General features: G+C 46.8%; 1 protein-coding gene across 1 annotated transcript; it reads right to left on the bottom strand.

The window, feature by feature from the left end:
* Positions 1 to 12,643: 12,643 nt before the first annotated feature.
* Positions 12,644 to 15,920, bottom strand: LOC127301743 (pentatricopeptide repeat-containing protein At5g66520). The gene is made up of 3 exons (XM_071823494.1): positions 14,023 to 15,920; positions 13,699 to 13,950; positions 12,644 to 13,263 (listed from the first exon to the last, which is right to left on the bottom strand). The coding sequence occupies exon 1, from the start codon at positions 15,864 to 15,866 to the stop codon at positions 14,139 to 14,141; it is 1,728 nt and encodes a 575-aa protein (XP_071679595.1). The 5' UTR covers positions 15,867 to 15,920; the 3' UTR covers positions 12,644 to 13,263; positions 13,699 to 13,950; positions 14,023 to 14,138.
* Positions 15,921 to 22,312: the final 6,392 nt, after the last annotated feature.

Below are 22,312 nucleotides of genomic sequence, written 5' to 3'. Positions count from 1 at the left end.
ACTCAGCAACATTGTTTGATGCTCTGAAGTGCACCTGTAAAACGTACTGGAGATGATCTCCTTTAGGCGAAGTAAGCACCACACCGGCGCCCAGACCCTCCTTGAGTTTGGATCCATCGAAGTGCATCTTCCAGTACTCTACCTTGTGTTCCGGCGGTTTATATTGCATTTCCGCCCAATCAACCAAGAAATCAGCTAAAGCTTGTGACTTTATGGCGTCCCTTCTTTCGTACTCCGGTACATATGGTGACACATGAATTGCCCACTTGGCAATCCTGTCGCTAGCATCCTTGTTGCCCATGATATCGGAAATTGGTGCCTCGCTTACTACTTTCATGGGATGTTCTTCAAAGTAGTGCTTGAGCTTTGTGGCGGCCATGAACACGCCATAGGTCATTTTCTGGAAATGAGGGTAGTTTTGTTTTGAGAGGGAGAGCACCTCGCTCAGGTAGTATACCGGTCTCTGCACGGTTTTCCTTCCTCTTCTCATTCAACCACACTCACAACCCGGTTTGTTGCCGCTATGTACAACAGCATGGGCTCTCTTTCTAGAGGCGAAGCCAATATCGGTGCAGTGGCTAGCATTGTTTTTAGCTCTTTGAACGCTGCATCTGCCTGAGGGGTCCAGACAAAGGTATCAGATTTTTTCATCAAAGCATAGAGTGGTAGGGCCTTTTCCCCCAACCTTCTTATGAACCGGCTTAGCGATACCAAGCTTCCGGTAAACTTTTGCACATCTTTGAGCTCTTGCGGTATTGCCATTCTTTCTATGGCTCGGATCTTTACCGGATTAACCTCAATGCCCCGGCTAGACACGAGAAAACCAAGCAATTTGCCGGCTGGCACACCGAAGGTGCATTTTGCCGGATTGAGTTTCATCCGGAACCTTCTTAGGTTATCAAACGTTTGCCTCAAATCGTCGATCAAGGTTTCCTTGACCTTCGTTTTTATCACAATGTCATCCACATAGACTTGCACATTCTTACCGATTTGATCAAACAAACACTTTTGCATTCAGCGCTGGTATGTTGCACCAGCATTGCGCAAACCGAAAGGCATAGTAACATAGCAATAAGCCCCGTGCGGGGTGATAAACGCAGTTTTTATTTGATCTTCCTTTTTCAAGGGAATTTGGTGGAAACCGGAATAGGCATCCAGAACGACAGCAGTTCACATCCTGCAGTGGAATCAATCACTTGATCGATCCGGGGTAAAGGGAAAGGATCTTTTGGGCAAGCCTTGTTCAGGTTGGTGTAGTCGATGCACATGCGCCACACCTTTGGAGCTTTTGCTTCAAGGTTCTCCTCTTTTTTCTTCTCGACCAGCACCGGATTGGCTAGCCACTCAGTATGCAGTACTTCCACGATGAAACCGGCAACCAACAACTTTGTCACCTCTTCTCCGGTAATCTTTCTCATGTCTTTAGCAAACCGGCGCAACGGCTGTCTTACCGGCTTCGCATCCTTCCGGACATTCAGAGAGTGCTCAGCCAACTCCCTCGGAACACCTACCAAGTCATCAGTAGACCAGGCGAAGATATTCCGATTCTCATGGAGGAAGTTGATGAGCGCGCTTTCCTATGCCTCACTGAGACCGGCACCGATGCGAACGGTGCGCTCAGGGTGAGCCGAATCCAGCACGATGTCTTTTGTTTCCTTGGTTGGCTTGAACGCCGGTGTGCCAAGGTTGCCACTCATTGAAGCTAAGCTCAACTGTGAGGACTGAGCCAGCGCAACCGCAGTTTGTGTTCTCTTTTTTTCTTCTGCGATCACCAGCGATTCGGCCAGATTTGATCCGGCGGAAGCGGTTTCCAGTGAGAACTTGTAGTTTCCCACCACGGTCAAGGGTCCAGATGGTGCCGGCATCTTCATCTTGAGATATGCCGTGTGAGTTGAGGCCATAAACAATGCCAACGCCGGTCTCCCCAGCAGCGCATGATAAGGACTGTCTAAGTCCACCACTTCGAACAGAACATTTTCCACCCAGCAATTGTCGCGTCCACCAAACGACACATCCACCCGGACTTTTCCCATGGGCGAGCAGGACAAACCCGGAACGATTCCATGGAAAGTAGTGTGAGTTGGTTGCAGCATGTTCTTAGTGATTCCGAGCGTGCGCATGGTGTTCCGGTACATACCGTTTATGCTGCTTCCATTATCAATCAGCACCTTGCTGAATCGCACTCGAGCCGTTGGCCCATGCATGACAACAAGAGCATAACCACCTGGATTGGGCATGATTTTCGGATGATCCTTGAACGACCAGGTGATTTCCTGATCTGACCACAGCATGTACCTTGGTACTGCTGGCATCACCGCGTTCACTTCCATGGAACGGCGATACAGGCTCTGCCTGTCAGTTGGCTCAGTGACGAACACAACACATCACAAGTCTGGATCGTGGTAAACATTCCGGCCCAAAGGTGTCGGTGGTGGCGGTTGGCCATTGCCATCACCCACCTGATGAACTTGATGGTGCTGCTGCCGATTTGGCTGAGGCTGTATCGGTAGAGCATTCGCTCCGGTAAGTGGTGGTGGTGGTGGTAAGAGGTGCTGATGCAGCATATCTTGCGGTGGTGGTAGTATCGTGGTACAGCCTTGCCCTTGTGCATATTTTACCGCGCCTTTCAGCATCAGGTACTTCGTCCAAGAACAATCATTCGTCAAACGGTTAGACGGATTAGCCGGATTTGGTGTGTGCCACTGGCAAGGTTGGTCCATAGCTGCTTCCATGGTGTACTTTGAATGTTCTTGCCAGTTCTTTTTCTGGCCCCAGGGCTTCTTTTCAACCCATTGCTTCTTAGGACCCGCCCACGGCTGCGATCCGGTTTTCTGCCTCTGGCTGCCGCTGGCGCCAGAGTTATCTTGTACATCAGCAACTTGCTGCGGACCGTACCTACGATCCAGGAAATCTTCCCTTATTTTGTTGTGTCGGTTATCCCGGTACTGATCTTGGCGTGGTTGGCTTGTCTATGTTGGCTCTGCCTGCACTGCCGGCTGCATTGGGTCTCCCAATGTGTAGCTATCCGCCACACGTATCATTTCCGACAAAGTTGCCGGCATGTTCCTCTGTAGCTTTTGCCACAGAGGTGAACCTCTTCTGCACCCGTTGCAAAACCAAGCTATGGCTTGCGCCTCGATTACCCCTTCACAGGAGTTCCTTGTGGAGTTCCACCGGGTCAGATAATCCCGGTCTGTTTCGTTCAAACGCTGCATGCACAGAGCAAGCTGTTGCGGCCTGTTTGGCCTCCGGTAGGTACTGCTGAAGTTGCTCACGAAAGCTTCCTCAAAGTCCAACCAGCCGTTTATGCTTCCTGTCGGTAAGTTATTTAACCAGATGCGCGCCAGTCCTACCAAAAAAGATGGTACAATTCTCACGGCCCAACGCCGGTTTCCTCCACCAGCGACGGTTCCTTCGCCACCGGCAACGTAAACTGCGGTCACGTAATCCGCGAGCCAGTCTTCCGGTTTTGTGGTACCATCGTATGTTTTTGTATCGCGGGGCAACGTGAAGTTGTGAACTGGTGGTTCCTCTTTCATGATCCGCGGGCCAAAACACTTGGGACCCGGAGGACCTTCTGCCTCAACCATTTCAGACAAATACATCCTATCCAGCCTGTGCCTCGCATCCCAGTCTGGTAGGTATCTTTCTCCTAACCTTTCCCCCAAAGGGTTCCGGTAGGCTCTGACTCTTTCGGTTGCTGAATCAGCTTCATCGTATCTTTTCGGTACCGTGGCCCTTGCCTGCCGGTACCTTGGCGGAGGCATTTCCTCCTCTACATAAGCAGCTCTTGGTGCTCGATAATTTTGCCCGGTTTCACCTCTACCGGCATACTCATCTCTGGCATAGCCGTATCTGGCGTAGCCACGATCTGCCCCTTGGCTTTTTCTACCGGCCTCATGTCGCCCGGCTTGTTGTTTTCCAGCAAGAACCGGATCGTACACAGTCATCTGCTGCACATTCACCTCTTTTTCTTTTCTCTTGTCCGGATGGGGGGACGATGCCTGCCCATGGGACTTGCTTTCGGCATTCTCTATTGAACGCACAGATTTCGAAGCCGCAGCCTTGTTTAACTTGGCCAGCTGCTCAGCATTTTGCTGCTCAATGGTATCAAGCAACTCCCTGACACGCTCTTGTTGTTTTGCCAAAGCATCTCCGGAAAGCGATTCACACAGCTCTACTGCAGCCTTAGCAGCTTTTATGGTTTTACCCGGACTGCTATACTTAGGTTTCTCTACCATGCTCAACGATGCAGAAGTGCTCTTTCCGGTAAGAATCTCCTTACACAAATCCTGATCTAAGTTGCGAGGTCTAAGCCAGTTTTCCGGTATCCTTGCAGCCTGAGCGCTAACAGAAGCAAAGCCATGGGCAGCGTTATAGTCACGTAGGGTTAGGTTCAGCTCACGCTGCGCCCGGACGATGTCGGCGCCATTCGCGAGAAGCTTCTGGCATTGCGCCTCCAGCTCCGCCTGAGCCACTGCCGGGTCGATGTTCTGCGCGATGGGCGTAGCGAGGACACTCATGGCCGCTTGGAGTGGAGTCTCCGATGGTGGTGCGGAAGCTCCTGCAGCCTCCTGGTCGCGCTCGGTTGGCGGCTTGGCCGTGCGTGCGGACTTCGTTCGGCCAGCGCCCTCCGCCGCAGCTCCCTTGCCGGCGTCGCCCGCGCCAACGACCAGCACCTCAACGCTGCCAGCGGCGCGGTCGCTGCGACGCGCAGATCTTGGCGGGTCCGGAGCCACCAGCACCGGCGAGAGGCACTGGCGCTCGAGGACAGTGCCGTAGTAGACGAGGATGCTCCCGAACTCGATGACGCGGCCGTTCTTGGGGAACTTACCTCCATTGGAGAAGCAGCCCGTGTTGTCGTTGATGAAGCGCATGTCGCGGATGCGGTTGACGAGCGCGGTGACGACACGCTCGCCGCCGACGGTGAGGAGTCCCACCTGAATATGAACTCCAGCAAGCGCCGCTGCTGGCCCCATGGTGGGCGCCAACTGTCGTCGTGGTGAACAGACAGATGCCATGGGATGGCTTATCTTGGGGCCAAATGGACGCTAGAGGATTCGGGGGAGGGTTTTTGGTATGAATGGAGAGGTTTCCGGATGGATTCCTCAAGAACTTGGCCTGGGCCGAAGGTAGAAGATGATGAACTCAAGAACAAGTACAGCACTAGATCTCTCTATTTCCTCATCTCAAGTGCTTACAAGTTTCTGTGTACAAGCTTTGTAACCTAGAATCATGTAGTCGTATCGTGCCCGCGAAGGGCTGTGCCCCCTCTCCTTATATAGGGGAGAGGGTGGCTTACAGGGGAAGGAACCCTAGAAACCCTAATGGGATCTTTGACTAGACAAACTACTTTACAAAGCTATTTTAGCTACCGGTGATGCCGGTATGCCTTTAATCAGAAGCCGTGACATCCTCCGGCACCTTTTACGTCATCCTTTGCCTTTGGCGTCATGGCTTCGATTAAAGCTGAAGTGCTTCGCTCATCTTTGTCTTCTAGCTTTGGAGAGCATCTTTGACTGGTCTTTGCCGACGTGCTACAGTGTAGCCTGTTCCGATATTCCGGTACGTACTTAGCTAGTTCCGGTATCCCCCTTCTTGGGATACCGGTATGATTCTCTGAATCAACCATCGCTATCCGGAACAACCTTTAAAGCGGTACTTTGATGGCCTAAATCATCCGTTTTGGCATGCCTTTGGCATACCGGGGGTCATTCCGCCAACAGTATGAGAAAAACAATTTCATGCCTGCCAAGTGTTTGACAAAATGGCCGCATGAAGATTTTGCTTGAAATTTGAAATTATTTTTGGTGGAGTTGCTTTGAATAAAGATTGGAGTAGAATGGTGATGGTGGTGGTCAAAATGGTGTTGTTTTGTCAAAAAACCAAAATGCGGGGTATTCTTATCTTTGATTCAAAGTTGCCACTTGTCACCTTGTACTAAGCAATGTAGGCAGAGTCAACCCTGGTGTTCAACACAAGAAATGTTCATCTTGGTATGGTATTGGATGAGGTGAAAAGAAGTGAGAGGGTTTAGTTTAAGAATCTCCAAAACCAGGGGCTCAAAGTGGGTATGATGACATAAAAGTCACATATGACCATTAGTGTATGTGAGTTGGAAAATCATTTTATTTTCATTTTGATTTTGTTTTTCTTGATCCCATTGATGTGGTTGTGTGTTAAAATGATATAAGAAAGTAATCCAAGCAATGAAACCAAGTTTGGTGGCCTTTTGCTCAAATTTGCAATTTGGCCTATTTCTCAAATTTACCTCTATGGACAATTTTGTTTTATTTTGCTTTTCTTTTGTTTGGCCCTTGAATTGAGTTCATAAGTGATGGGTAGGGTTTATCAAGGTTGCTGAAGCCCCTAAACAAAGTAGGGCATGGTCTAGACTTGTATTTGTAAATATGTCCATAGGCTTATGCAAACCCCTTATTTGAATTTAGTTGATTTTTAATTTGTCTCCTTTTTGTACCAAAGGATGCAATGTTGTCTTAGAAACAAAGTAAACAAGTCACCACTCAATTCATGGAAAATGCAATCACTATGCATGCATCATAAGCAAGGATTTAAATTTCTATTCAAGTTTTTGTTAACCCTAAAATTTGGTATTTGGGAAATCTCATTCTTTATTGATTTGGATTTTTGGGATGTTACAAACCCTTCCCCCTTACAAAAGATCTCGTCCTGAGATCTAAAGAAAACTAGGAACTAAAGAGATTGGGATATTCCTTCTTCATATCATCTTCGCGTTCCCAGGTGGCTTCTTCCTCAGTATGGTTACTCCATTGTATCTTCAAGAACTTGATACTTCTGGTGCGGGTGGTTCGAAAAGCTTCTTCGAGGATACGAATAGGCACTTCGCGATAGGTCAAGTCCTTGTTAATATCCACAGATCTGTGATCGATGTTCTTGAACACATGCGTCTTCTCCGGAACTTCTAGGCACTTCCGAAGGAGTGATATGTGAAACACATTATGCACAGCTGCCATTTCTTCCGGTAACTCAAGCTGATATGAGACTTCTCCTCGGTGACTCAGAACTTTGAAGGGTCCAACATATCGGGGTGCAAGCTTTCCTCTAAGCTGGAATCTCTGCATTCCTTTAAGGGGTGAGACTTTGAGATACATGAAATCTCCGATCTCGAAGGTCATCTCTCGGTGTCTCTTGTCGGCGTAACTCTTCTGTCTCGACTGGGCAGTCTTGAGGTATTCACGAATCTTGTGGACCTTCTCTTCGGCTTCCCGGAGAATATCTGGGCCGAAGACTTGACTATCTCTGACTTCTGATCAGTTCAGAGGGGTACGACACTTCCTTCCGTACAAGGCTTCAAAGGGGGCCATTTGCAAGCTGGCTTGATAGCTGTTGTTGTATGAGAATTCTGCGTAAGGGAGGCAGTCTTCCCATTTAGATCCATATTCAAGCACACAGGCTCTCAACATAGCTTCCAGTATCTGGTTGACTCTCTCGGTCTGTCCATCAGTCTGCGGGTGATAAGCTGTGCTGAAGTTCAGACGGGTTCCTAGTCCTTCATGCACTTTCTGCCAGAATCTTGAGGTAAATTGGGATCCTCTATCTGATACGATTGACTTCGGGGTTTCGTGCAGGCTGACTATTCTTGAGATGTACAAATCCGCTAGCTTAGGGCCTTGATAGGTGGTCTTGACGGGGATGAAATGGGCTACCTTGGTTAATCTATCAACCACTACCCAAATAGAATAATTCCCTCTAATTGATTTGGGCAATCCGGTAATGAAGTCCATTCCTACCGAATCCCACTTCCATTCAGGAATCTGTAGTGGCTGCAGTAATCCTGCGGGTCGCTGATGCTCGGCCTTGACTCTCTGACAGATATCACACTTGGCGATGTAGCTTCCGATTTCTCTCTTCATTCCATGCCACCAAAATTGTTCCTTCAAGTCTTGGTACATCTTGGTTCCTCCGGGATGGATGGAGTGAAGGGTATCATGGGCTTCCTTCAGAATGACTCGCTTCAACTCTGAATCTGATGGCACACATAGGCGTCCATTGTACCACAGAACTCCTTCTTCATCTTCGGTGAATCCCGGTGCCTTTCCTGCAGCTATTTGACTCTTGATTCCATCAATGCTGGCATTTCCCTTATGTGCTTCCTTGATCTGACTCATCAAAGTGGGTTGAAGCTCAATGCTTGCTAGGAAGCCTTCACTAACTAGCTCTAGCCTAAACTGTTCAAACTCTTGATACAAACTAGGCTGTTCTATTCGATCATGGAGTTTAACTGACTTGGCTGTCTACTCAGGGCATCCGCTACCACATTGGCCTTGCCGGGCTGATAGTGAATTTCCATATCATAATCCTTGATTAACTCTATCCATCGTCTCTGCCTCATATTCAGCTCCTTCTGGGTGAAGATATACTTCAGGCTCTTGTGATCCGAATAGATCTCGCATCGATTACCCATGAGGTAATGACGCCAAACTTTCAAGGCTAAGACTCCAAGTCATGGGTTGGGTAATTCTGCTTGTGTTGCTTCAGTTGTCTTGACAGATATGATATCACCTTGCCTTCTTGCATCAATACACATCCAAGACCAATTTTGGATGCGTCACAATAGACGTCAAGTGGCTTGGTGATGTCCGGCATGATCAATATTGGGGATGAGGTCAATTTTCTCTTGAGCTGCTGGAAACTTTCCTCACATTTATCGGTCTATTCAAACTTCTTATCCTTCTTCAACAATTGAGTCATTGATCTTGCTATGCTGGAGAATCCTTCAACAAACCGGCGGTAATATCCCGCCAATCCGAGAAATGCACGGACTTCCGTCTGAGTGGTTGGGGTTTTCCATTCTTCAACGGTCTTGATTTTGGAGGGGTCAACGGCAATTCCTCCCGCAGACAAGATATGTCCCAGGAATCCTATTTCCTTTAACCAAACTCACATTTGCTGAACTTGGCGTACAACTGATGCTCCCGAAGAGTATCTAGGACCACTTCGAAATGTTGCTCATGTTCTTCTTCCGACTTGGAGTAGATTAAGATGTCGTCGATGAAGACAACGACAAACTTATCCAGAAAGTTCGTAAAGATCTTATTCATGAGATTCATGAAATAAGCTGGGGCATTGGTCAATCCAAATGACATGACATTGTACTCATACAATCCATATCGTGTGGTGAAGGCCGTTTTGGGGATACCGGTGGCACAAATCTTCAGTTGAGGAGTCTTTTACTAAAATTGGCTTTATGCAAACAACCCTAGAGCTTAGAACACCCTCAATAGAAATGTTAGTACTTACACTAGTATTAGTTTGCGAGTTCTTGAAAGTACTCACGGCTTTGTCTCTGGCTATTCAAATGTCCAGACTATGAAGCTGAACAACAATATGAAGATGTCGGCCGACAGGACGTCTACGACAACTAGGAGCTTCTAACGTCAAGCGTTGCCTGTGGAATAGATAGTCCACTACTACTTCGCTTCCGCTACGTATTTGTGTAATGATCAATAGATCAAGTGTTGTAATGAGACTGGATCATGTGATCGTATTTATGTAATGACTATGTTGGTATTGTAATGAATGATGACTCTATGATATTCAACTGTTATGTCTCGCAAAAATAATCTTCCTGGGATTGCGATGTATGGCATAATAGCCATCTGGACTTAAAAATCCGGGTGTTGACAGTAGCTATCTTAAACTGCGCATATCGCCTAGCCATGTGATCTTTGTTTCTTTTTTTTCTTCTCAAGTTTACCGACTTGCTTTGCGGCTTGCCTACTAAGTCCGGAAAGCGATAAATGACCATGTGTTCAATGGTAACCTAAGCACAACCAGAGGTTTGATTATATACAGTCAGTTGACAAGCTCCATCTAGCGGGGAGCTATCCTAAATTGCGCATATCGCCTAGCCATGTGATCTTTGTTTCTTTTCTTCTTCTTCTGAAGTTTACCTGGTTGTAATCACCTGCATGTAACATACCGGCCTCGGCCTAATATAAAGCCATAAGGTAGACGCTTTTCCTTCAAAAAGGATTAGGCGATTGAATCATTCGTGTTTGTGATGGTACCGATTTCACAAGCGAACTACTCTTTTTTGTTGCCTTGCTATTATCAGAATATATCCTGTAAGAAAAGAGTATCTGTTTGCTCACACACTTATTGATTCAATAAATCTCAGATAAGGTTACCATATAGAAAAGATTCAGTATTGTGCTGATCAAGTTTACCTTGCACTTTGGTGGCCCATCCACTCATTTTCATTATCAGATAAGTAAAACTTGAAACCTCTGCTCTACCTTTGAATTGTTTTATGTCTAATCTAGAACTACAACGTTCATTTTTTTGAACAAGTTTATTTATCTTCTAACTGTAGAACCATGACGTACAAATTAAACCAAGTAGGACTTTTTAAACGTATTTATCCTTGATAGCTGCAGGACTGACGATAGGCCAAAGCACACTCCTCAGTCTTGAGTAGGAGTATATCAATTTATTGCACTATGTAGGCAGACTATGATTGTTGAGCCCATCACGGTAGAACTTCTACATTTGCATGTGTGAAGAGCTAGGAAGAAAGTGGTTTCTATATTATGAGTGGTCATTATTTTCTTTTCAGCATACATGTACAGTTGTTAATGAAATAAAATGCATGTGTGCGCTCAATGTTGTAGATTTATTGTAGGAAGGAATCCAATATGCGAGTATAGTGAAAATCATTTGAAATGTCATAACATATGTTCCATTTGTGTGTATCGGCCTGTTTTTTTATTTGATCCTCTGTAAAAGAGTATGGTATCATCAGATCCTACTATAGTACAATTTGTGTCAGTTATTTTAATTTTTCCCGATTTTCTCTCTATACACGGAATTAGCATCTTTTGCCCCAAAATAATCTCATTGTTTTAATTATTTGTTTGTTAACGAAAAGATTCTTTTTGCAAGCTGACTGATACAAAATGACGCTAATTGCCATGGATTTCTGTTGGTCAGGTCAAAACTTTGAGAGGTTGTTTCCCATTATTAAAAAGGTATTCTCTTCTGTTCTTGATGTTTCAAGTTATATATAGAAGCGTTTTTTTTAATCTCAGGTGGACATTGTTTTCTGTCAAGAAACTGCTGGTAAGATATATTTTCTCACTACATATTTCATCCAAAATGACAGTTCAAGACTGCTTATGGGAATGTCAAATTTCTAGGTTGATTATAGGTTCTTAAATTATTTATGTTTTCTACTACATGTATTATCTCTGCTTGATCTGAAGGTTACTCTTCTTCTACCATCAGTGTCAGTACTAATATAGTAATATTGTATTTTTGGAGGCATTATGTTCTGTTTCATTCTAGAGAGATGCTGATACAATTTTAATTTTGTGAGACTGGAGGCAAATCCGAAGTTTCTTTAATTATGACTCGCTTTTTTCCCACATATCCAGTTTTGCGAGTACTTGCCCTCAAACTAATTGTGCTCACAAGTATGGCAGGTTTGTATGTCTCATTCATGTTTAATTAGAAAAAGTTCTTGCTTTGGTCCCGCGTCCTGATGTTATTGGAAATTTCCTACCAGAAGAACCACTAGGCTCCTGTCATTGTTGCATTGTTACATTTTGTTTTGTAAGTTACATAGAGCTGAAGAGAAAATTGCTCTAATCAGTCTTATCTTGCAATTATTGGTTACTTGATTCTCTTCTTACGGAAGGCAATTTGTGTGCTCGGTATAGAAAAATTGGGATATCTAACTTTCTCTCATTACCTTCCATAGTTGTTGATGTACACTAGCTACCTTTTAACAGTTAAGGTTCCACGGGATTCCATGGATATTGGACGGAAATGAAGCAATATATTGAGAGGACATGCTGCCATGCCCTATATGATAATGTATTGATATAAAAATGATCCAACCATTGCCCCTTTGGTTAGTTTGCATAGTTGGGCTTTGGTGTATTTCAGGACACACCGCATACTACTATGTTTGTCTCTATCTTTAAGCTATCAAGGGAGGTTGGATCGAGAGATGCGCAACCCGGTGCACGATCAAATTCAAGCCGAGGAATGACAAGTTCCATGGAGGGCTATCAAAATGCAATCCGCCCATTCTTATTTCATTTCTCCTTTCCTTGAATCATGATTGTAATATTATGGCTCACACATTTACTCATATGTTCAGTATAACGTATTATCACTTAGTGTGTTACGTTTTTGCTTATCACACACGGATTTCCACTGTGAGGTGTGCACACCATAAGAAATCTCCGTACTAAAAAAGGTGAGCTATCTTAGATGATTATCCTTTAATTTCTAGCACACCTACACGCCGCCAGCCCGCCATATTAGCTTGCAGTAGAATTATTTTTTGTTCTTCAGCATGGCTACATAAGGGCGCGCCGCACCAGCCCCTGCTAGTTGTAGTAACACAATTTCTCAATATCTTCTTTTAACCATCCTCAAATTTGGACACAAACAGTGATTGCTACGAAAGAAAAGCCAAAAGAAGCGAAGTTATGTGAACTAATGGTAAAAACAGGAAAACACACCAAGTCCGCTAGCGATCTTGGAACCAATCTTGGAACTAGAGGTTCTGGAGCTAGCCAAGCGGATTTACAGAAACGGAAAATATCAGTTAGAGACATCTCCCAGGGTGCCGAATAACAAACAGGCAATAGAACAACAAAAAGGTTAGCACCCATATGCAACGAATGAACCAAAACATGTCTGCAGCATCACTCAACTCTCAGCGAACCAACAATTTTAAAAAAAATACAAGTATACAGCCATGCATATATCAATCAACTCTCAAGTATGGCGGACACCTTTAAAGTCCAGAAAACATGGTTCTTGAATAACAAGATTGTCTTCTGCATGGTTGAAACAAAAATGTAAGCATCGGGGGGTGCATTGCTGATGAGCACTTGGGCCAAGAAACAGAGTATATGCTCACAAAGAGATTTTAAGATCCATGAGATATTTTCTTCTTTCCATTAGGAATCACCTGAACATATCAAACTGAATTTATTTCACACTTCCAACTCAGAGAAGTATTTCCACTTACTAGATCATTTTTTTGCCGAAATATGTACAGTTTACACGTGACTTAAATTTTCAGAGAGCAGAGAGAAAACTCTATGTCTAGAAGATGTATAACGAAGCAAGAAAAGTTAACTCATCAACCTGATCAAACTCCAAGAGCTTATCCCGCCGCCTCATAGCTACGAAATCTCATACTTCAGCATCTGGTGTGTCAATACGACAACTAAGATCTCTGAACCAGAACATTCGGCTGATCTAAAAAGAAATTCCGATGCCTGGTTAATAACTCGAAACTAAACTCTTCATCTGATGATATCATGCTAGATGCAATGCAATACAGAATTATCAAATTGTTAATCCTATTGCTGAGCAACACCTGATTTGTTTGGGGGGAGTTTGCATGGTAACTACACTACAAAACTACACCCCATACTTAGCGGGCCGTACATTACATATATAGGCACATATTTTGACAAGAGAACAACCATCACTTGGAGTCTTGTGCCCGATAAGGAATACTTGTGCATAAATTTTCACGTGCTACATAATTTAAAGAATTCGATTAGCTTGTCTGGCCTATGATTAACTGACACAGAACAAGTTAATTTGGTAGAATATGATTGCAGGATTAAACAGCATAATGAGGAAAAGAGTGATATATACATACTCATGTGAGGAATCTGTTCTTACCGATAGCACCAAACAATATAGAAAATCTTGTTCAATATAAGAATCTTGTCCCAGCTCAAGTACAATCGAGAAGGGGTATGTGCTGAGATGAGGACGTACATTCGATGAACAGTTCATGCCAGTCAGACCACAATCTTAGCCAGCTTCTTGGTCAATACTCAATACTCCACACTGTCATATAATAATCATGTCAATCAGCGACTAGTGTACGGCCGGCTGAAAGACCCGTTTTGAAGTACATGATCATGTGACCTACATGCCACACGTGAAAAAAATCTTAGCTCAAGAAAGGGATCTTATGATCATGAATAGGACAAATGTTACCTCTATGATTATATCGTTCCAGTCACCCATTGTACAAAATTAGTGGATCCTAAACACAAAAAGGCAATGAATTGCTTACATTTTTCCTACAAAACCGTACCACTCCTGCTTTTGTCCTACCAATAGTCCAAACAGGAACAGGAGCCGTTCTTAAAGTGGTGGAAGCGGTTTCGATCTCTAACAACTATGACTCGATCGTAGACCTCCGAGACTATCTTCATGACAGAGTGGCAATCCTCACAGATTCTCAGGTTCTTGACTATACGGATCACAGCTCCTCTCTTGGTAGAGATGAGTCCCAAGGCAAGTGCCAGTTTCTCGCTGTGTTGCGAGAGGCAAACTTCTTTGTCCTCCTCATCAATGTCAAAGGTAACTTGTTTGGTTGAAGGCTTGTGCCCCTTGAGGCTTAAGGTCTTGCAGACCTCATCAAGCATTGCATATATCCGATCAGACTGAGGGTGTGAATGGTCACCAGAAAAGAACTCGTAAACCACGCCATCTAGTTCAACAATGCTTGATCCTGGAGGCTTGAATATCCTATGTTGTTTCATCGAGTTCCTGACCTCCTGTACAAGGTCCCATTTCCCATCAGCAGCATAGACATTCGATAAGAAGACACAGGCCCCAGCATGACGAGGATCCAACTTGAGCATCTCCCTGGCGGCCATCTGCCCAATGTCAACATTCTTGTGGACCCTACAAGCGACTAAGAGAGCACCCCATAGCACAACATCGGCCTCGAAAGGGACAGTCTCAATGAGAGCCAACGCCTCCTCCAACTTGCCCGCTCGCCCAAGCAGATCAACGACGCAACCATAATGTTCTATGGTGGGCTGTAGACGATATTCGACGGGCATGCAGGCCAAGAACCTCTTGCCCTCATCCACCATACCAGCATGGGCACACGCACTCAGCACGGCAGTCATGGTGATGGAATCTGGGTCCAGCCCGATGCTCTTCATCTCAGTGAACAAGTCCAAGGCGTCCCTCGGGAGCCCGTTGACAGCCAGTCCAGCTATCATGACGCTCCACGTCCGGACATCCTTGTCGAGCGTCTCGCGGAACACAGACCACGCGCTTTCGACGTCCCCGCACCTCATGTACATGTTGAGCAGAGCGGTGCCTAGATTTCTCGTGGTGGTATTCCGGCGGGTCCTTGCATAGTAAGCATGTGCCCAGCGGCCGGTGTCGAGTGCACCGAGATGCGCGCAGGCAGAGACGAGAGCGAGCAGCGTGACCTCGTCGGCAGCGGGCATCTGGCGGGAGAGGTGCAGCACCTGGGTGTAGAGGCCTTGGGATAGGTAGGCGTGGAGGAGTGAGTTCCAGAGGGGTAGGTCCCTTTGGTTGGAGGGACTTCGGTCGAACACTTGGCGTGCGGCGGGTAAGTCCCCAGCGGCGGCATAGAAGGAGAGCAGCGAGGCGCTGATGAAGCGGTCGCCGGAATCGAGACCGCGGCGGAAGAGGGAGGCGTGGACGGCGGTGCCCGGTGCTGCTGGTTTTGGTGAACGGGCGACGAGGAGGCGGGCGCAGGCGGCGAGGAGCGGCGGGTAGGTGTAGTTGTTGGGGTTGGATAGGGGGTTGAGAAGCATGGAGCGGTAGAGCGCGACGGCGAGGTGGGGGCTGGGACCGTGGGCGAGGGAGCGGATGGTGGTGTTGTAGGAGAAGGTGGTGGGGTGGGCTTGGAGGAGGGAGAGGGCGTAGGGGAGGGAAGAGTTGGCGGCTGATGCGGCGAGGGGAGCGGCGGCGGAGGGGTCGGCGTTAAGGGCGCCATTGCGGAGGAGGCGTGCGTGAAGGGCCTTGGTCGGGAATGAGCCCGTGGTGGTGGTGGCCGGCGGCGGGGCCATCGGCGCCGGAGGAGAACTTGATGTGGTGTGGGCCGTGCCTCGGTCGCGTTTGTTTGTGCTACATCTGTCATGGTCCCACAATTCCAACTTAATCTATATCTACTGTATATCTATATCTATATCTGTACCTAATAATAAAGGAGCTAACGTTTCCGTGGTTTCGTCCATCAAAATACGCTTTGGTCCAACTTTTATACGCTTTCGTCCCTCGGCAGGGCGGTTCTTACGTCGCACGTTTCACCTCTAGCTTGATTGCCTTCTGTGTTTGCATCGTATACGAAATATGAAAAGGACTCCATGTCTATCACGACCTCAAGCTCCCACCCCTGGTTCCATATATAGGAGAGCACAACCACGACCTAAGATCCCTGTCCACGCGAGGCAAGCAGCAGCTACAACCATGACCAGAGATTCCTGTCCGCGCGAGATCGTTGTCGGACATCACACTTTTTCGCAGCGCATGCCGATGCTTCTGCCTGACCGAGAAACTCAACACGGATCCCATAAAGACCGAGCACGACTCCTCCTTGATTTCTATCTAATTTCTCGCCCCTCGCCCTTAAAAATCTTCAAGGTATGCATCGTCGGCTGTCACTCCCAGGGTCTCCCGAAGCTCCGCCCGCGCTCATCCAGTAGGATCAACCACGCGGCGTCATCTTCATGACCTGCGCCGGCGGAGGCCTTGTCACATGCGTCAACCGCTGCAGCCTACAGACGTTTCCAAGGAAATTCTCATGGACACGGCCACAGATGGCACCATCTCCTTCTCGCAGCTATCCAATCTCCCAACTGTGTGCAACGAGGAGTACTATGAGGACACCGCCACAGATGGCACCGTCTGACTTCAATTAATTTCCCGGTTACGCAAGGATGCCAGGCTACGAGATTGTCCTCAACTATTTCTGCTGGTAGAGATGGTTCAGAAGTACGACAAGGATCACGCCTTGAAGAAGGAATATAACCGATCGGTCGCACCAGCGCACGGATACGGCCGGCCATAATCTCCTCTGGATGACTTTCGTGAACTAATGTCCAACGATCTAAAACACAACTCAGTGCCGTACTAGCTAGCTTCGTATTATCAATCGATCATCGCCAGATGTCGGACTGTACCATCGTCGGGTTGGAGCTCTACGGGTGTGTTTGGTAGCCCGTGTCACCTCGAATTCACTCTTCCATTTGAGATATCTCACCTCATACAAGCTGACTCGAGATTTTGTGCGTGTTTGGTAGCCCGTTTGTGTTGAGAGAATCCGAGTCAATACTTTGTTTGGCAACATCTCTAGGTTGAGATTGACTCAAAACATTAGAAATTACATACCAGTCTAAAAGTTTACACCGAAGAACACGGGAGTGGGCGGTGGAGCACCGGCGGCGGGCGGTAAAGCGCCGGAGGCGCGAGGAGGTAGACGGTGGGCAGTGCGCCGGTGGGCGGTGGTGCGCCCATTACTGCTGCTCCGCGGGAGATCAAGATGGCACCCGTTGCTGCTGCTCCGTGCCGCCGCTGCTTCTCGGTGGCGGCTTGGCCGTTGCTGGTCGTTGGTGGCTTGGTCGTTGTTGGTCGACGCGGCGCGTGTAGCTGAGGACACGGGAGGAGGCGGCGGCTCCTATTGGCGGCGGCGCAGGTGGCTGGGGACGCGGGAGGAGGGTGGTGGCGGGAGAGGTGGAGGGCGACGAGAGCTGCGGTTGTTGCAAATGGAATGGAAAATAGGTGGGGGTTGGGGGTCTGGGGGTGATGCGGGCCACTGCTACCATTGTTTGCGGGACGAGGTCAGCTCGGTCGACCTGCGAAGGTCGATTCAAGCTTTCCAACCCAGCCTGGCTGAGAGTCATTTTCCATATGAGGCTGGCAGTGCTGAGATGGACCGAGCCGACCTACCAATCAACAAATTGGCTGTTGAGCTGGGTTGAGATGAGATTTTCTGAGCTCGCTCGGGCTACCAAACACACCGTACGCATTTGTAGGCACCGATGGTTGGAGCTGGGCAGTACCCAACGCTTTAGTGAGGGTGTGGCCGAAGTGGCTCTACATTGGCGAGTAGGGCATCCAGCGAGGTCAAAAACGGCATGGGGCAGCTGGCGGCTACTAAGCGAATCACGCTGCTGCGGCGCGGAGAGCCGCGAGAGGGCCATCGGGTCGTATCACGTGAAGGATGAATGAAGAGATAAGTAAGAATGTTCACGATCTATGGTGACCAGGGAGCATTCGAGTAAAACTTGCCAACCCTTAAGTAATTTGATTGTTCATCCCTAATTTCTCAATTGGAAGGGAATCGATGCCTCATTCATGAAGGTGCCAGAATTGTGTTTTGCGAATTCCATATTCAGAAATAAAAATATGGCGATAAGGTTTTACTGGGTTGGCCTTAGTCACACTAACGCCTTCCACCAGACTGCCATCTCACGTTAAAACAGTGAGAATTTTCCTGAACTCCCTCAGATGTAATTGTTGCTACTGCAGTAAGGCAACTCGCCACGTAGTACGTGTAACATCATATTGGAATGTTATTTTTTTTCTTTATTTGCAGATTTCACTAGCACATTACCAAGTGACCTTATATGAATACAAGAGGAAGGGGTTCAAAAGTTGATACACAAGAGGAAATACTCTGCACAATACAGTAAACTTTATAATTTCAGGTAGTTTCGCTGGATCTACAAGGTATAAGCTTTGGGATTACATAGAAAAAGGTTTTCTCCACAAAACAAACTTGAATCTTTACGTTGCTGGTTATCAGTCGATTTTTTTTATTGATCCACACAATTGTTTCATCTCATTCTGTATGTAGATGTGCTAAACTAGGTTGGTTTATGCGACAAGCCACAACTGTACAAACTAAAACTTAAGTTTATATGTCTCAGCGTATTTTCATGATCTCCCGTTGCAACGCACGGGCATTTTTCCTAGTTTAAGTCCTAAAAAGCTAGTTTGAGATATTGACCATATGATAAATGCGTGTGAAAAGATATTGACAACATTCTAGAAGAAAAGTTAAGTACAAAAAAGTTTTGAGAATCTTGATAACAACCACGACTACAACTTAAGGGGACTCCTACCTTGGGTAAGAATAATCTCTACAAGAGAGTCCAATACAAACCCTACATGGTAACTTACCAAAGTCAGACTAGGTAAATCAAAGCTTGTAACATTTGTCATGGTTAATATGTCAAAGGACCAAAAAAATAAAAGAGAAATTTACTGAGAAGGTCGAAGAAAAATGAAGCCCATCACGGAGAAGGCAGTTGGGGGAGGGGGCATGACCCTTTTGGCCTCCACTAAGGTCCGCATGTGGAAGAAGGGATAAAAGGCTTGAGCTGATTGTGGAGAGGCGTTAAAGACTTGGTCCTGCATAGCCTCTAAATCCCCCCCCCCCCACCTCTCAGTCTACCATGAACCTGTAGACCAACAATAACCTTAGTACCCCTAATGTTTCAATCCCTCAACCTCAATGGTAAACTTTCTTTTGTCAAGTATCCTTAGTATGCCTAGGCATTTCGGGTCGAACAAACCTGACGCAGAAAACCTAAGCCCATGCATGGGCTGGCCCAACCGTCGAGCCGTAATATCATACCTAGGCTCAGCCCATCATAGGAAAACCTATCAGGCCTCGGGCCAACCCTCTTACTTATTTTGCAAAAAAGATCTAGGCCCGACCATACTGTTAGGCTCAATATTTAGGCCTAGGTCCAACCATACAGTTAGGCTCAATATTTAGGCCTAGGCCCGGCCCGCATGAATGGTCGGGTTGGGCCAGACCAGTATTTTCGGGCTAGGTCAGGCCAACCGGCCAGCCTGTCCATGCCTAGCTATAATTTTTAGGGCATCTCCAATGGGGAGACGAAAATGGACGGTTGAGCGACCGTTTGCGTCCGCGCGATCGAAAGATGCGTCTGGGATTAGGCCCAGCGGCCCGACGCATAGTGACTGGGTTGTCGCGGAGACGCGGACCTAGCCCAAATATGCGGCTCGGATGCGTCTCCGCGACGTCGCTTTGGCAGTCTGCGCCACGTTAGTGGCGATGCCTCGCCTGACGAGTGGCCCCCGCCCACCTCTGCCAAGGAAATAATGGCAATACCACGCATGTCGCGCCCCTCGGTTGCCTCCAGTGTATATAAAGAGGGTGCGCGCTCGTCTTCTTCATCCTCTCCTCCACACAAACCCTAGCCGCCACAACCTCCCTCCACCGTAGCGCCGCCTCGCTCTTCCTGCGATGAATCCAGCCCAGCGAGGAACTCCATGGCGGGTCCAGGTGGCCGGCGAGGTGGCCGAGGCCGCAGGGGTGGCCGCCGCGGCCGGGGCCGCGGAGGTGGAGCAGCTGCGGCCCCACGCTCGTCGTCGCCTACGCCGTTGTCGTCTTCGTAGGAGGACCAGTGTTTCGAGTTCCTCCTCTGCATCGAGGGGGATGGCGAGATGATCGCCAAGGTGTTCGATGACACATCCTTCCGCAGGCACTACCACACCGGCGAGTCTGGCTCGGACACCGACAGTTAGAACGGTTAGAGTGTTCTTTCTTTGCAGCGAAGATGCCCACGGGCCAATTGAAACCGCTAGTGGAGGTTTCTGGATGTTCGTCCTTAATAGGAACAACATGGCTATCATTGTCAGCTGGATTTTCTAGTTTGGGTGATTGAGTATACCCGAGAGTGTTCTTTCTTGGTAGCGGACATAAAAAACATGCGTGGCCAACACTAGTTAGATTTCCTTATTTTGCAATATTTTGCCATGTTCCCAATTATGTATTAGTTTGCGTAATGTTTGCAACTATGTTTAAATAAAAAGAGAAAAAAATAAGAAACATAATATGCGTCGAGCCGCTGGAGGCACCTAGGCGCAAACAAACGCGCGGACAAAAACGACCATTTTCGCGTCCGCGAGCTGACGCAAACGGACACGTAGGCGTCCGTGTTTGCGTCCCGTTGGAGATGCCCTTAGCCTATTATTAAATTCTGGGTATTTTTTCGATAAAGGGCGCTTAATTACTCAAAATATTCAAGCATTACACCCAGCCTCTGCATAACTAAGATGCACACAGCCGTTTGAGTATGAAGTCTGAACAAATAAAATATAAAAGATCGATCGAAAGAGCCAAACTATACTATGCTTCGTTGGCTTCAATCCGCCTAATATGCAGCTACCCATGTTGGGAAATAAACCCCTTAGCCGTGTTCTCCAACCGTGTAGACACCTCCATAAAGAGATCTCGGTCCTCCAAGCGCTGAAGTGGCGAACATGAACGAAGCAAAGCCGTACATCGGTAAATGACCTGCATGAGAGTAGAATTCTTGTCATTGAAAACCTTATCATTTCCACATAGCCATAGCGTCCATACAACAACAATCGCGCCCACTCTGATAAGCATTTTATACCTAGTATCTACCCCATTTAGCCAATTTCCAAATATATTTGCAACGCTACGAGGCGGATATAAGGTAGAACCCATCTGAATGATTGACCATATAGATCTAGCAAACCTACAGTTAAAAAAAGGTTTTTTATTGTCTCATCTTGATGACAGAAAACACATTTCTTACAACCGTGCCAGTTGCGTTTAACAAGGTTGTCTTTGGTTAAAATCACCCTGCGACGAAGGTACCATGCAAAAACTTTCGTCTTCAGTGGTATCTTCATCTTCCAAAAGTATTTATTATTGATAACCGGTTGACTAGGAATGGTAAGCGCCCTATACAATGAATTGACCGAGAAAACACCGTTCTGGGTGAGATTCCATCTAAATTCATCAGTCCCTTGGGATAATTGTATTGAAGCTAAACTTTGTAGCAATTCATTCCAACTAGTGAGCCGGGGGCCAATTAGGTCACGCCTGAACGTCATGGAGGGAGGAGAAGTTTCCATAACCTTCTGTAAGGTGTCTCCCGTATAACGAACAATATTGTATAAAGCTGGATATTATTCCCGAAGAGTGGTTGTTCCCAACCATCTATCTTCCCAGAACCTAATCTCCGCCCCATTCCTTATGGAGAACGAACCAAAAGGGAAAAAGTGCTTCTTAGTTGCCATAATGTCAGCCCAAAAGTGAGAGTCTCCGGGTTTCCAAAATACCTGAGATAACGCTTTTGAGCCCACATACTTTTTTCTTAAAAGTTGTTGCCATATACCATCCTCAGTTAATAACCTGGCCAGCCATTTTCCTAGCAGAACCCTGTTCTTAACTTCAAGATCATGAACAGTAAAGTCCACCTTGATCTTTCGGACGTCACACCACACTCCATTTAGTTAACCGATATTTCTTCTTCTCGATGTCTCCTTGCCAAAAGAATCTTGAGCGTAGATAATCTAATCTATTCAAGATTCCTTTGGGTAGATGGAAGAAAGATATCATATAGAGTACCATATTCGTAAGTACTGCATTTATGAGAACTAATCTCCCCCAAGGGACGGCAGTTTTCCTTTCCAACTACTTAAACGCTTCTGAAGTCTTTCCACG

This window comes from Lolium perenne, chromosome 7, assembly GCF_019359855.2.
Source record: "Lolium perenne isolate Kyuss_39 chromosome 7, Kyuss_2.0, whole genome shotgun sequence".
NCBI classification, from domain to species: Eukaryota; Viridiplantae; Streptophyta; class Magnoliopsida; order Poales; family Poaceae; genus Lolium; species Lolium perenne.
Note: the sequence above shows the minus strand (reverse complement) of the source record. Positions and strands in the feature narration are given on the sequence as shown.

Bases quoted from the DNA above. Each gene is read 5' to 3' on its own strand.
- LOC127301743 (XM_071823494.1), bottom strand. From the start codon at position 15,866: ATGGCCCCGCCGCCGGCCACCACCACCACGGGCTCATTCCCGACCAAG.